At 41.0% G+C, this 14,181-nt stretch overlaps 4 protein-coding genes across 4 annotated transcripts; 2 read left to right on the top strand and 2 right to left on the bottom strand.

Annotated features, from left to right (window-relative positions):
- The first annotated feature begins 2,199 nt into the window (after positions 1-2,199).
- LOC131266525 (SUMO-conjugating enzyme UBC9-B) lies at positions 2,200-3,054 on the top strand. Its single transcript, XM_058269082.1, has one exon. The coding sequence runs from the start codon at positions 2,289-2,291 to the stop codon at positions 2,766-2,768; it is 480 nt and encodes a 159-aa protein (XP_058125065.1). The 5' UTR covers positions 2,200-2,288; the 3' UTR covers positions 2,769-3,054.
- Positions 3,055-3,099: 45 nt separating this feature from the next.
- LOC131266529 (ATP synthase subunit e, mitochondrial) lies at positions 3,100-3,829 on the bottom strand. The gene is made up of 3 exons (XM_058269086.1): positions 3,682-3,829; positions 3,322-3,478; positions 3,100-3,253 (listed from the first exon to the last, which is right to left on the bottom strand). Exons 1-3 carry the CDS (start codon positions 3,724-3,726, stop codon positions 3,207-3,209), a joined length of 249 nt encoding a protein of 82 aa, XP_058125069.1. The 5' UTR covers positions 3,727-3,829; the 3' UTR covers positions 3,100-3,206.
- Positions 3,830-3,947: 118 nt separating this feature from the next.
- Positions 3,948-4,771, top strand: LOC131266526 (complex III assembly factor LYRM7). The gene is made up of 4 exons (XM_058269083.1): positions 3,948-4,041; positions 4,127-4,270; positions 4,346-4,427; positions 4,509-4,771. Exons 1-4 carry the CDS (start codon positions 4,021-4,023, stop codon positions 4,610-4,612), a joined length of 351 nt encoding a protein of 116 aa, XP_058125066.1. The 5' UTR covers positions 3,948-4,020; the 3' UTR covers positions 4,613-4,771.
- A 6,444-nt stretch (positions 4,772-11,215) lies between these two features.
- LOC131266518 (uncharacterized) lies at positions 11,216-12,922 on the bottom strand. The gene is made up of 4 exons (XM_058269068.1): positions 11,909-12,922; positions 11,777-11,845; positions 11,622-11,711; positions 11,216-11,563 (listed from the first exon to the last, which is right to left on the bottom strand). Exons 1-4 carry the CDS (start codon positions 12,920-12,922, stop codon positions 11,459-11,461), a joined length of 1,278 nt encoding a protein of 425 aa, XP_058125051.1. The 3' UTR covers positions 11,216-11,458.
- Positions 12,923-14,181: the final 1,259 nt, after the last annotated feature.

Raw genomic sequence — 14,181 nt, 5'->3', positions numbered from 1 at the left:
TTCAGCCAAAGAAGAGCATTTGAGAAGGTGGTGGTAGCTTTGGGGGTGGTGTTTTTTTTATTTTCACAACGCTGCGGGGAATGTGACGGATATGGATTTTAATTCTAGGTCCACCAAACAAATAAAGCAAACACGGTAACGAGATCAAGCGAGAACTGTGGCGACGCAAACGAAGTTATCGAGGCTCTTCGACTCGTTGTCCGCGGCGGAATAAACAAGCGGATCTGCGGACTAGTGTTGTGCCAACACTCGGGACTCGGAAGATTCGAAGATTCGATCCCTAGAGGGATTCTAAAGATTCGAATCCCTTTTGACGGATTCTAAAGATTTGAATCCCATTTGACGGATTCTAACGATTTGATTCGATTAGGATTCGAATCAGATTTGATTGGTTTGGGACTCGATTTGATTTGATTCTGACTTGTTCCTAAACTGTTTGAATCGACTCACAATGATGTGAGTCGAATTAGTCACATAAATAGTCGATCTAAAGAGAGAAAAATTCCTGGAACCTATTTTTTACCTAGAAATACAGTAGAATGTCCATTATCCGAGTTGTTCTACCCAACCAAACCCATTTCATCAGGACCAGACCATTTTTACCGAATTGTGAATCGGATTCTGAGGATTCAGATTAGGATAAACAATTTCCAGACCGACATTGATTTGTTTACATGATGATGATGATGATGATGATGATGATGATGATGAGTCCCACCGCCTACCCCTACATAGGTTTGAGAGGGACGAAAGTATCTTGCGATATTAAATAACGGTCGCCATAGATTGCACAAGGGGGTACATCTTAGATTTCCCAACTAGCAAAAGGAGACCACTTTCCGGAGTAGGGCAGGTATTTTCGCACAGTTTTGGTTAACACCGCCAGCTATCAATGGTTCATAGTGTGTTGAAACCAACCAGTACTACTTAAGGGACCTGATCTCGTTCCTTCCATACAACGGCCCCGAGCAATCACCTCGAAAGGTAAATCGCCGAGTCCCCCAAGGTTAACGAGGCACCACTTTCCGGAGTGTAAGAGGATATTTCTGCTCTGTTTGTAGTTCCCCCCGCCAATTACCATTGGTTGATAATGTGGTGCCACTATCAAGAACAGAAAGGGACCCAACTACAGCGAGATGTGTAGATACTATTAGTTCTTTTCGTACAGCCATGACCACCAATTGTCCTCGTTTACGCGCGCGTGTCTCAAACCTATGTAGATCAGTTAGTCTGCATATTTCCAAAAAGGACTAAATTGTTCGTGTTGTTTAAATACAATTAGAAGAATAATGTCAACCGTACTGATATTTTTATGTAAATCATTTATTGAATTAAACATAACATATGAAAAATCGGCATTGGATGATCATGTATGATATGACGGATTGGGATTCGCATTCGAAGATCCGGATCTCATAATGGATTTGAATTGAAAGATTCGAATCCCTGCAGGGATTCAGTTTCCACATCACTACTGCGGACTGAAAAACAACCGTTTGAACCAACGTCACTTTAGTCAGGTCTAGTAATACTTGAAAAAGCAAGAAATCGGTTTGTAAACTGGTTGTCATTTTTTTAAGCGATTAAGCGAAGGGTTTTGAGTTTCGCGGTAGGATTTCTTTCTAATTATAATTCTATCGGCTACGTACTTGCGTGAAATTTTATGCGTTTCGTGCCGAATTCAACGTAAATTACACTTTTTCAATCGTGATTCCCGGCTTCCAAAACAACCGTTTCTATGTCCAATTTGCAACAAATAACTGTTAGCTCTTGACACAATCAATGGAATGTGATGAAACAACTATTTCGTTGTTATTTTTGTATTCTGCGACCAAGAAATTTCGGTGAAAAGAACAGATTTCAACATTAATTCCAATCTGAAAATCAGTTGAGGCTAGCCCTAGTCCCTAGAGACCTTGGTTGACGCTACAATCACCTCATGCTTAATTAGGCGCCATAATCACAAAAAGGGCTTCAGTTCATTACAAACGATCATACAACTGTTTTTAATAAATAGAAATGTATAAAATATGTGTTCCCATAGTAACACCTACTTTAAACGTTTTAGTTTTCATAAAACTTGTGGAAATAATAAGAAATTGTCTCAGCAAAGATACACCAAACGTAGTTGACAGTAATGAATTGTACGTTGTAAACGACATTGACATGCTGAAAAGTTCTGCCTATTGTTTGGACGCCCGGTCTTCGAGACGGAAACGCACAAGTGAAGCAGCTTGCCATTTTGTCTACTATTGTAAAGCAGTGCGGAATAAATTGTGTTGATCAAAATGTCTGGAATCGCAGTTGCACGTTTGGGTGAAGAACGTAAAGCTTGGCGTAAGGATCATCCGTACGGATTCGTTGCCAGGCCAGTAAAAAATACAGACGGATCCCTGAACCTCATGACATGGGAATGCGCTATCCCCGGAAAGAAGGGAACGCCATGGGAAGGTGGTTCATACAAGCTGCGAATGCTTTTCAAGGATGACTACCCTACCAGTCCGCCGAAATGCAAGTTTGAACCTCCTCTGTTTCATCCGAACGTGTACCCGTCGGGAACAGTGTGTCTGTCGTTGTTGGATGAAGAAAAAGATTGGCGTCCGGCGATTACCATCAAACAGATTCTGCTGGGAATACAGGATTTGTTGAACGAACCAAACGTCAAAGATCCTGCCCAAGCGGAAGCCTACACCATCTACTGCCAAAACCGTCTAGAGTATGAAAAGCGCGTACGAGCACAAGCGCGCGCAATGGCGGCAACAGATTAAGCTGCGGTGACCACTGCGTATCGTGTTACACACGAATTTCCATCAAAACTTACTAATAATCGGGAGGATGAGCTGCGGTGATATTTATTCATCTGGATCTGGATCGCAAGTTCGTGAATCGACGTCGTGACTTCGGCAAGAATTGCACGATACAAACATGTTTAACAAATGAATAAAACAAATATTATCATAAAAGTAACTCTTAACTCTGCGTCCTGATGGTTGCGATATGAATTATAGTTGAGCTATGGACATCCGGAAATAAAATTGCGCCCAGCTTGCGAAATAAAAATCCTGTCTACTCTTTTATAAGCTTAATAACACAACTGAATTGTTGGATCTTCCTAAGAATTTATTTTGTTATCCAGTACTGCAAATTACACAAGACACAAGATCTTCGGTGTCTTCAAGCGACAGGAGTTTAGGTCATTCGAATGTCTACTTCTTGGTGGGCGCAGATAGTTCGGCGATGGCCTTAGCTTCGGCTGAAAACGGTAGAGAAATCATGGTTATCTTCATCGTAACCCAATGCGGCTTCATTTCGTTTTCTTACCTTCCTGGTTACGCTTCTTCTCTTCGGCCAGTTTAGCGTCCCGGATGACCTTTTGCTGTGCTTCAATTTCTCGAATTCCAACCTCCCGCTTGGCCAGGCGGTTCTGATGATAAGCACCGTATGCCACTCCGACGACAAGGAACGACCAACGTCCGAACTGAAAAAGGGGGACAGTGTTGAAGTTACATAAATTGGCAATCTAGCTACTTAGGTTATTCGTCCGATTGTTGTGTTATCATCGACCGATACGCAAAATGAGCCGGAACACGGAGTACCTCCGGAGGGAATCATTACATAATGTTTTGGTCGTGCGATGAACGTTCCGCCGTGATTCCAGCACGGGTATCCACGATAACTTACCCGGATCAGTGGGGAAACACGAACGGGAGCACCTAGATCAGCCATTTCGGAGTCTGTGCAGTCAAAGTAGACAAGGGTCAGCAAGAAAGACGATTTTGTCTGGCACAGTTGATCCTTCCTAGAATGTCCCGGAAAATATCGAAGGGTTTGGAAAATTTGACAGAAATGATGACGTTTAGAACGTCAATGTTTCGTCGAGCAGGGCTGCACAGTACCTACACGGTTCGTCAACTTTTTCCGTTGCACGCTGTCAAACCGAAATCACCACCAAAACAATCTACTCGTTGTTGCATAAACAACTATTTTGTTCTGTTCCGTGGTTCTGCCGGTAGTAAAATTATGAGTTCGCTACGACGAGAGGTAATTTCAGTGTAGTGTTAATGAGCTTTTGTTTCAAATGCCTCCGGCGCGCAAGATTAACCCGATTCTGGCAAATGCTTCACAGGCTCTTCGGTGGTACAAAATACTGCAGCGCACTAAAAATGATGTGTTCGCCGGAGATTTTCGTACTATTACGGCAGCTCGACAACGGATCAGGGAGGAATTTATCAAAAACAAGGACATCACGGATGAAAAGGAAATCCAAGAGGTGCGTTGAATCGATGCAATGCTAAATTTATCGTGCTTAACCTTGCAAACATCTTTGTTGCATATGTTCGAAAAGAAAATCAAAATTGCCAAGGATGTGGAAGTCGAGTTGCGCAGCTCAGTAGTGCAGGCGGTGCGGAAACAACCGACCGTATTTGGTAAGTGGTGCGGGACTATCTGTGGCCGGAGGCCAATTTCGTCGTGGTAAATTAATATTCATAACATTTGTTACCTTGCAGAGGCGAGAATCACACCCGATACAAAAAAAATGGACAACGTAATGTTTGATCCGGACGCCGAGATACCTCCGCCTCGAAGCAAAAAGTGCAGTGATAAAAAATAGAAAAAAAATGTCTTCCATCACTCACAGCGTTTAGCTGATCGATGTTAAATGGTGTCTATCTAGTGAAGTTGTTATCGGTATCAGAAGGCTAATCATGGCATTTTGTTTTATTTTTACCCTTGCCAGTTGTTAGAATGTATGACCTCACCTGCAGCATTAGATGAACTGTTTAACTTAGTAATTTCCGAACATATCAATTGTTGTGGAACTTTTATTGATGCTTAGCGAGTACGAGTTAAGGTAAGAACTGTTACTTAGTTTGCAATGGTACGAAACATGTGATTTTATTTTAAAAAAGCTTAGACATTATTTTACCAAACATTTGGATTAGAGATCGAATACCTCCTTATACAAATTTCGAAATTCTTATAAAGTCTTTACATCTAATATTAACAAGCGCTGCATAGCATTTGCCACGATTTGTCCGCAAAGCGCACGTGCGTTTCATAGCAGTGAAGTGTGAAAATCACAACCACGTCGAAGGACATCACGTCTATGTGCCAGAATCTGAAAATTGAATAAGTACCACCATAATCGATGTGATTGCCGCCACAGACTGGGAATAAAAGATAAATGATCGGTTACTGAAAACGCAGTCTGCAATTTATCAGCGTTTTACATACGCCTGAGATAAGTTTCATGTCCAAATTAACCATTCCGCATGCTTCATGTACACCTTGCATATTGGAAATTTGCGATACGTAGTGCTCGATCTAAAAGGTAGGGAATGTAAGAGAATCGAAAATTTTAAGTTGCAAACCTGCTGAAATTTAAGTTATTCATCGTTGACATAACTCCGTTTTAAAATTCAAGCAATCATCATTTCTCTAACTTACCGCCCCATTCGTCTCATCGGAACACGAGGCCCTTTTTATTTTGTACAGCATAACAAGTGAACGTTGGTTCTAGAAGCATAACACAAATTGCTATTAAAAAAAACATATCTCTCCAGCACGTGTAGTGCATTATTCACCTCCTTTTGAACCAACCAGTTAGGATAGGCGATTAAAACGTAGAAGAAAAATTTTGTCCCCGCATACAGAGCTTTCAAAACGATATGAAATGGCCCTAGTGTGCCATTTTTGATGCACTGGTACACCTCGAGCAGCTCAATGTTGACGCTGGCAAAAGTGGCCACCACAATGAGTATAATTACCAGTGCAAAATTATTACTTAGTACACCGGCAATGTCCATGGCTTGAAGTTGAAGTAGCCGTAGGTGCTCTATCAGCTGGAAGTAGGTCTTGCCCATGGTTAATGCATGAGGCGAATAGTCTTTACCGTGCAGTACATAGGCAGACTTTTCGCGCGTGAGCGGTTCTATTCTTTCGTTTAGTTTTCTTAGGATCGAAGCTAAATGTACAAACACACTATAGTACTGAAGGAGTATCATGGTGCTGACGATGAATGGTACAATTTGGGCGATCATGTATGGAATAACACCGATATCAAACAAGACGGAGGCAAAGCCGACCGGCAGCAGCAGCGTAACCGAAAAGAATATAACTAGCAATGCTGTCGTTGTGTTCCGGTACCATATTGTTTGTTGGCAGTCGCTTTGGGAAGCCGTGTGGCGCACTAGAACCAACACGTGATCAAAATAACCCTCGTATTGTAACCTACGCTGTTCACAACCTATCAGCAGATTCGAAACCGTAACTAGTTGGAGCGTGTTGCCAATGTAGTACAAAATTTTGATGAATATCGGAACCCTAGGATTGTACAGCAGCTCTGGGTAGTAAAAAAAAAGCACGAACAGAGACGCTACGGTCGTAAACGTGACAGCAATGGCTACCAACAATCGGATAAATATCACCACTTTAGTCTGCACGCTGTCCACGGAGCAGTTGGGCTGTAACACGGACAGTGGGTACGGAGCAAGCGAGAAAAACTGCGATATGCGCATCGTGGGCCCAATATTGAGCCGCAGCAGATGGCGCAGTTTATCGTCATCCGTGTTGCTCCAGGCCATTTTCCAGACTTCGACTGCGGACGGTTTGTGTTGTTCGCGGTTTTCCGCCGAAACGCTTGGCCGATGCGTGCCAGTGCGATATTGTAGTAATTAAAAATTAACGGCTTATGCCACAACGGTGGCACATAAACTTTTGAAGTGGTGAAGCATCACGCAATGCTGTTCATATCCAATGAACATTTATTGAGATAATTTAATAATGTAACCATTATTAAATGTAGTTAGCATATGCTTTTATTAAGCAATGGATACGATTAAATTAATTGTGGAGGGGCACAAGTTCTAAGGTATATTCAAATGCCTATAAGATATTATAATCCACGATATTGAATAGGTGGATGCATTATAAATTGGTCATAATACTTTTTCCTCGTTCTCAGATTCAAAAAGGAATCCATGGATCTCAGCCTTACATGAGAATGCAATCGCTTTCTGCAAACATTTAATTCACAACTTACCGCATCGTTCTGCCGACTATCCCATGAAGATTTAAATTCATGCAAAAGTAACAGCGTCCGGTAGTTCTGTAAATATATTTGAATTTTTTTTAAATCATTTTTTTCATCGTTCAGAACCTAAAGCTTCTTTTACCTCCCCTTGGACATAGTTGTTTGATTTCGCTATAACCACAAAGAAAGAGAAGTGCAGCATAGCATGGACAAACAACAACAGCACGCAGCCTACTGGGATTTCCTGTTCGTGAAAGTTGTGATACACCTCCAGCAGCATCACATTGATGTTAATGAAGGAAGCCGCCATAATCATTATCAGGAGCCCCCCGTAATGGCCATTTGTATCCTTCGTCAAGCCCACGAGTTTCATGTGGAGCGTGGACAGCTCTTCGATTTCTTCGGCATGCACATAACCGGACCGGTATAATTCTCCTTTGCCGCAGGATGCCGATGAAGGTGTGATGTAGGAGATCTGTGAATGCTTTGTAAAAGCCCTCTGTTCCGCGGAGTCGGATTGCATTTGCCTAAGTCGTTCCAGCTTATCATTCAGACACCCGATGGTGCCCGCAATGGCCGAGAGATTCGTACGAAATTGAAGAACGTTGATGACAACGGCAATGTATGGTAGCTGATACGCACCCAACAGTAGCACTGAGAGTGGATACTCGATGAAAATAAGGGTGACAACGGTCACTAGCAGTCCGTGGCCGGTGTAGAGAGCTAACAAGCATTTGGTGGATACTTCGGTAGCCTTTAGGGGCACGTCTACACACGCTTGTCCGAAGCGAATCCAAACCCGGACCAACCGTTCGGTGATACCATTGAATTGTTCGGCATACAACCGCGGTCCAATAAGTGCCACTATCACCAAAAGGACATTGAAGATGTTTTCCAGATGATACATTACCTGAAGCAGTGGCGTTACCTTAATCTCGAGAAGTAACTCGATATAGTATAAGTAAAGTAGTACCAGGCACACCAAATGCATGGCAATCAGTGGCAATACCGTAGCCTTGCTGATCCACTTGAGAATTTGTGCATGGAAATGAACGCGGTTTGTCTCCGCTTGGAGAAGATAGAATGGGTAGGGTAGAAAGCACAACCATTGCGACACGATGAGCAAAAGACGAAGTCTTCTAACAAGTAGGGCGTGAAAATATTCCTCATTTAACTTAACCGGCTTCATGTCGAAGGACGACTGAAACGCTTCCACTTTGTCAATCTTGATCACGCTTGGTAAATGGGCACACGAAATGTGTTCCAATGCTGCATAAATAATGATACAGTTTTTCAGTTGATAGATACAGTGAAAAGCTTTATTCAAGCTAATTAATTAATGTGTTGAAGTTTATACTAGATTTAAATTTTAAAGTATGACTTGAGTTAGTAGCACAACTACTCGGACGACTCGTTTGACCTGACACAAGCAGACGTCTCGCCGTCCAAACATGCCAAATCCTATCGAAGTAGTACCGATGAAAGCAGGTTCTGAATTGAAAAACAGTATGAAAATCATGCACTTTAGCTGCAAGATTGTCTGGATGTAGTAAATGAGTCTGATGAATTAGCGTAAATAAAAAAAAAAAAAATGTTTCGCACCTTTGCTGCGGTCATTGAGACAACGATCAGCAAAGAAAGTAATTTCTTAAGAAAACTAAGCATGTAGAATTGCTTCTGAGAAGCTGGTTTTGATCACCACCAGAAGAAGGTAATCGTCAAGTAGTGCATTATAATAACGTGCTTAAGCAACTTCTTAAGAAAACTGAGCATGTGGAATCGCTTTTGAGAAGCTGGTTTGATCACCACCAGATGGTATTTACGAGTAGTGCGCGATAAAAAGCCGTTTTGCATACGGTCCATTCTGTAATGACACTGCTTGCAAGTGTGTTAACGTGTTTCGAACAGTAAGCAGCCATAATTAATGGTAAAGTAATGTTTCTACCTAATGCATTCGTTGAAAATGTACATGCGACATTCACAATCAATTTGCTACCTCTCGAGGACGAGTCTTGAAAGGGAGGCCATGTAATTTTCAAAACGCTACAATTTTGTCATTTTTAAAACAATTTCTGGTCTGTTACCGGCTGTTGTTTAGTAATTTCATTGTCCACCTTTTGCGTTTACATGTCAAATATTAGTTGGTTGATACACTATCAAGGTTTTGTCGGATTAATTTAGTGAATTTTTTAAGTACAATTGAAAAATTTATTCTCATTTCATTTTTTCACATAGAAAAGGTGCGTAATTTGGTTCACAATTAATTTGTTTTAAAGCACCTTTGTAAAATGCCTTTTCATTTCTTCGAATAGAACAGTTACGATGGTTGGTTGACGATAGTCTCAATCATTTTCGCATGCGTCATTAAATTGAATCAACACTATAGTAAGGCTCATTATTCCACTAACCATCTGCAAAAAATAGGAAAGAGTTATCAAAACTAAAGTCATTCCTCATATGCCAGTAGTATTACCGTCGAGATCAGTGACATATCGATCGGTATCATTCCACAAACTTCGTGAGCATTACTGAACAAACATGTTTGCGTTACGAAGCGCTTTGTCTGCAAAAACAATAAAATAAATAATTAAATTAATTAATTTAATTTCGAATGTACGTCCTTATCAAGATGGAAACATACAATGTGAGAGTAGTTTGATCCAATGTCCATATTGTTGAGCTCATGTAGGACGCGGCAAACTCGAAGATTCTAAACAAAAAGATTTTAAACGTTTTAAAGATATTCAGCTGATCCACACTATAAGATGCACTAACCTGTTTTTGAACCAATCGGTTTGAGTAGGCAAACATAATGTATGGGCTGAATCTAAACGCACAATTTATCAACCGCAAGTAGAGCATTGTCTGTGAGATCATATTATGTTGTTTGGCCTGGTAGAGCTGCAGGAATTCCATATTGATATGGAAAAATGTGCTAGTGAAGAAAACAATCAGTATTGCCCCGTATTCACCCGCGTTGGTTTTCGCTACTACTTTCATCAGTTCCAGTTGGAGAAGGCGAATCTTCTCGATCATGCGTTGATCGTCCGCCGTAAGTTGCATCGGTTGTTTCAGTTGAATACTGAATGTTTTTTCAACACCAGGAGTAGGATGTAGAAAGGATTCCAGCGTGTCGTTCATCTGCCGGAGGAGTACTTCCACTGTACCCATCATTGTCATATATACCAAAATATTGGCCCTGCCTGACAAGGATACGAACAAAAATCGTAGGATCTTGACGAGTTGTCCCCAACCGGTGGCATACAAGACAAACGTTGTGATGTTCGAAACAATTTGCACTGCGGTTATGAACACGATTGTTCGATTAGTTCTCTTTATCTTTTGCAACCCGACGTGGATATCACGCCGCCCAAACTGCTCCAGCACATGCCAAATCTTATCGAAGTAGTACCGATGAAAGCTGGTTCTGAATTGAAACACGAATAGTATGTACAACATGCAACTTAGCTGCAAGATTGTCTCGATGTAGTACATGAGTTTGATAGACGTCGGGACGGAGTAGATGTAGACAGCTTTGGCGTAGAAGAACATATTCCGCACTAGTGCGCCAACCATCGCGACGACGATCAGCACAGAAAGTAGCTTCTTAAGGAAACTAAGCACGTAGAAACGCTGCTGGGAAGCTGGAGTGACCTCCTGGTATGGATATAACGGATATGGAACTATTAGGAACCATTGAGATACTTTGATTACCGTCCCGAAGGTATCCGCCAGCAGTGTACGATAGTACAAATGCACTTCGTTTTGCATCCGGTTCATTCTGCAAAGTAACTGATTGCAAGTAGTCACGTTATGTGAGCGGTAAGCAAAGGTAAAAGGATGTTTTAGCTGAGTTGGATGTATGCATGAATAATGTGCAATACAACAAGGGATTCACGAGATCGATGTCACTATCTATCAAGGCACGGAAAGGCATTTAATTACACGGACAATGGATCGGTAAGTTTAAAGCCTTATTTTTATTAATTATTCATGTTTATATTTTACGATATCATGGCTGCAATTTCTGTAATTCTTTTTTTCTCAAGTATACAACAATTTTTAGTAAAATTTTCAAAATTTTGAGAATTGCGTGACAATTTAAGAACAATTAGATTAGAGAGAATATTTTGTTGATCTTTATTTCCAACGAAGATTCCAGTAAAATTGTTTATACGAAAGAGTGCGCCATAGCCTCAAGCACGTTTCACTTCGTAAGATACATTTTACAGTGTAAAGTCAACACTCGCGAGAAACACAACTGTGCAGAATCTTTCTGAGTAAATATTTCGTTGTTTTCCGGCGGCTACCATTGCTTGTGGTATGCTGAAAACTAGAGTAAATTGCGTGAGTTGACTAGTTTGTGTCGATTTCGCATTAGCAACAGTGTAAGATTATCTTCTAAGCTTTTCTAGCGAACATCGTTTACGGACGAAATGTTGTTACGTCGTTTTCGGATGAAATGTGGGGTTTGTACGAGTCAGCAAACTGTACCAACACTACAAAGATGCTTGTTATGCCGCCAACAATCTAAAAAGAAGAAAGTGTTTTGAGCAAAAGATCATCCGATGCATGCGAATCGTATTGCCTTGAAGATCAGCGACATATCGATGGGTATCATTTTGCGAGCTTCGTGGACGTCGTAGAACAAAGGCGTTTGCGTTATAAATCGATTTATCTTCAAATAAAACAAAACCACAAACAATATCCAAAAAGTGTCTAAGCAAAGATACAGTTACATACAATGTTGAAACAGGTCAATCCATTGTCCACTTTGTTGAGCTGATGCAGGATGGTGCCAACTCGAAGGTTCTATGCAAGAGGAAATATCAAACTTGTAAGGACATTCCAATTAAATAGCTTCGTACAACTAACCTGTTTTTGGACCAACCGGTTCGAGTAGGCAATCACAACCAAGCCCACACATGTTAAAGCACAGCTTATCAGCCGTATACAAAACATATCGAATGGCATCGCGTTTTGTAGTTTTCCCTGGTAGACCTGCAGCAGCACGATATTGATGTACACGAAAATGGCGATAATATATATGCACAGTATTGTCCCGAATTCACCCGCGTTTATTTTCGCCACCACTTTCATCAGCTCCAGTTGAAGGAGGCGAATCTTCTCGATCGTAAGTTGATCGTCTATCGTTAAACGTGTCGGTTGAATTAGTTGAATATTCGGAGTTTTTTGAACATCGGACGCATGGGTTACATGGGTTACAAACGATTCCAGCGTGTCGTTCATCTGTCGGAGAAGGATCGCCACCGTACCCATTATGGTCATATACTGCAGGTTAATCGTCGTTCTTAATATCAGGTTCGATCCCCACGACACGAGTTTGGGCAATTGTCCCCAAGTTTTGACATACAAGATGAACAACAGGGCAACCATAGCGATTTCTACTGGGGTTAGTATCATAATTATTCGGACGGCTCTTTTGACCTGACGCAATCCGACGTCGATATCACGCCGTCCAAACTGCTCCAGCACACGGTGGAAGCGGTGAAAGTAGAACCGATGGAAGGTGGTCCGAAACTGATACAAGTACACCACGTACCATGCGCCTACTATATGCAGGAGTGTCTGAATGTAGTACATGATCTTGATCGACATCGGCACAGAGTAGACGTAGACAGCCTTGTCGTGCAAGAAGTATATCAGCACCGGAATGGCCGTTATGGTTCCAAAGATCAACACAGCGAGAAACTTCTGAAGAAAACGAAGCACGTAGAATCGGTGCCGAGAATCTGGGGTGACCTGCTGATAAGGATACAACGGATACGGAGCGGTAAAGCACCATTGTGAGATTTTTATCACCGTCCCGAAGGTATCCGCGAGAAGTGTACGATAGTACAAATGCACTTCGTATTGCATCCGTTTCATTCTGCAAAGTAACTGATTGCAAGTAGTCACGTTATGTGAGTGGTAAGCAAAGGTAAAAGGATGTTTTAGCTGAGTTGGATGTATGCATGAATAATGTGCAATACAACAAGTGATTCACGAGATCGATGTCACTATCTATCAAGACACGAAAGGGTATTTAATTATATGGACAATGGATCGATAAGTTTAAAGCCTTATTTTTATTAATTATTCATATTTATATTTTACTATATCATGTCTGCAATATCTGTAATTCTTATTTTTTCTCAAGTATATAACAATGTTTAGTAAAATATTAAAAATTTTGAGAATTGTGTGACAGTTTAAGAAGAATTAGATTAGAGAGAATTTTTTGTTGATATTTATTTCCAACGAAGAATGCAGTAAAATTGTTTAAACGAAAGAGTGCACCATAGCCTAATGCACGTTTCGCGTCGTAAGATACATTTTACAGTGTAAAGTCAACACTCGCGAGAAACACAACTGTGCAGAATATTTCTGAGTAAATATTTCGTTGTTTTCCGGCGGAGCAATAATTATGCTACCATTGCTTGTGGTATGCTGAAAACTAGAGTAAATTGCGTGAGTTGACTAGTTTGTGTCGATTTCGCATTAGCAACAGTGTAAGATTATCTTCTAAGCTTTTCTAGCGAACATCGTTTACGGACGAAATGTTGTTACGTCGTTTTCGGATGAAATGTGGGGTTTGTACGAGTCAGCAAACTGTACCAACACTACAAAGATGCTTGTTATGCCGCCAACAATCTAAAAAGAAGAAAGTGTTTTGAGCAAAAAATCATCCGATGCATGCAAATTGTATTGCCTTGAAGATCAGCGACATATCGATGGGTATCATTTCATGAGCTTCGTGGACGTCGTAGAACAAACATGTTTGCGTTATAAATCGATTTATCTTCAAATAAAATAAAATTACAAAAAACACACAAACAATATGCGAAAAGTGTCTAAGTCAAAGCTACAGCTACATACAATATTGAAACAGGTCATTCCATTGTCCACTTTGTTGAGCTGATGCAGGATGGTGCCAACTCGAAGGTTCTATGCAAGAGGATATATGAAACTAGTAAGGACATTCCAGTTAAATAGCTTCGTACAACCAACCTGTTTTTGGACCAACCGGTTCGAGTAGGCAATCACAACGAAGCTCCAGATTTTAAATGAACAATTTATCAGCCGTATACAAAACATATCGAAGGGCATCGCGTTTTGTATAATTCCCTGGTAGACCTGCAGCAGCA

Source organism: Anopheles coustani, chromosome 2 (assembly GCF_943734705.1).
Source record: "Anopheles coustani chromosome 2, idAnoCousDA_361_x.2, whole genome shotgun sequence".
NCBI lineage: Eukaryota > Metazoa > Arthropoda > Insecta > Diptera > Culicidae > Anopheles > Anopheles coustani.
Note: the sequence above shows the minus strand (reverse complement) of the source record. Positions and strands in the feature narration are given on the sequence as shown.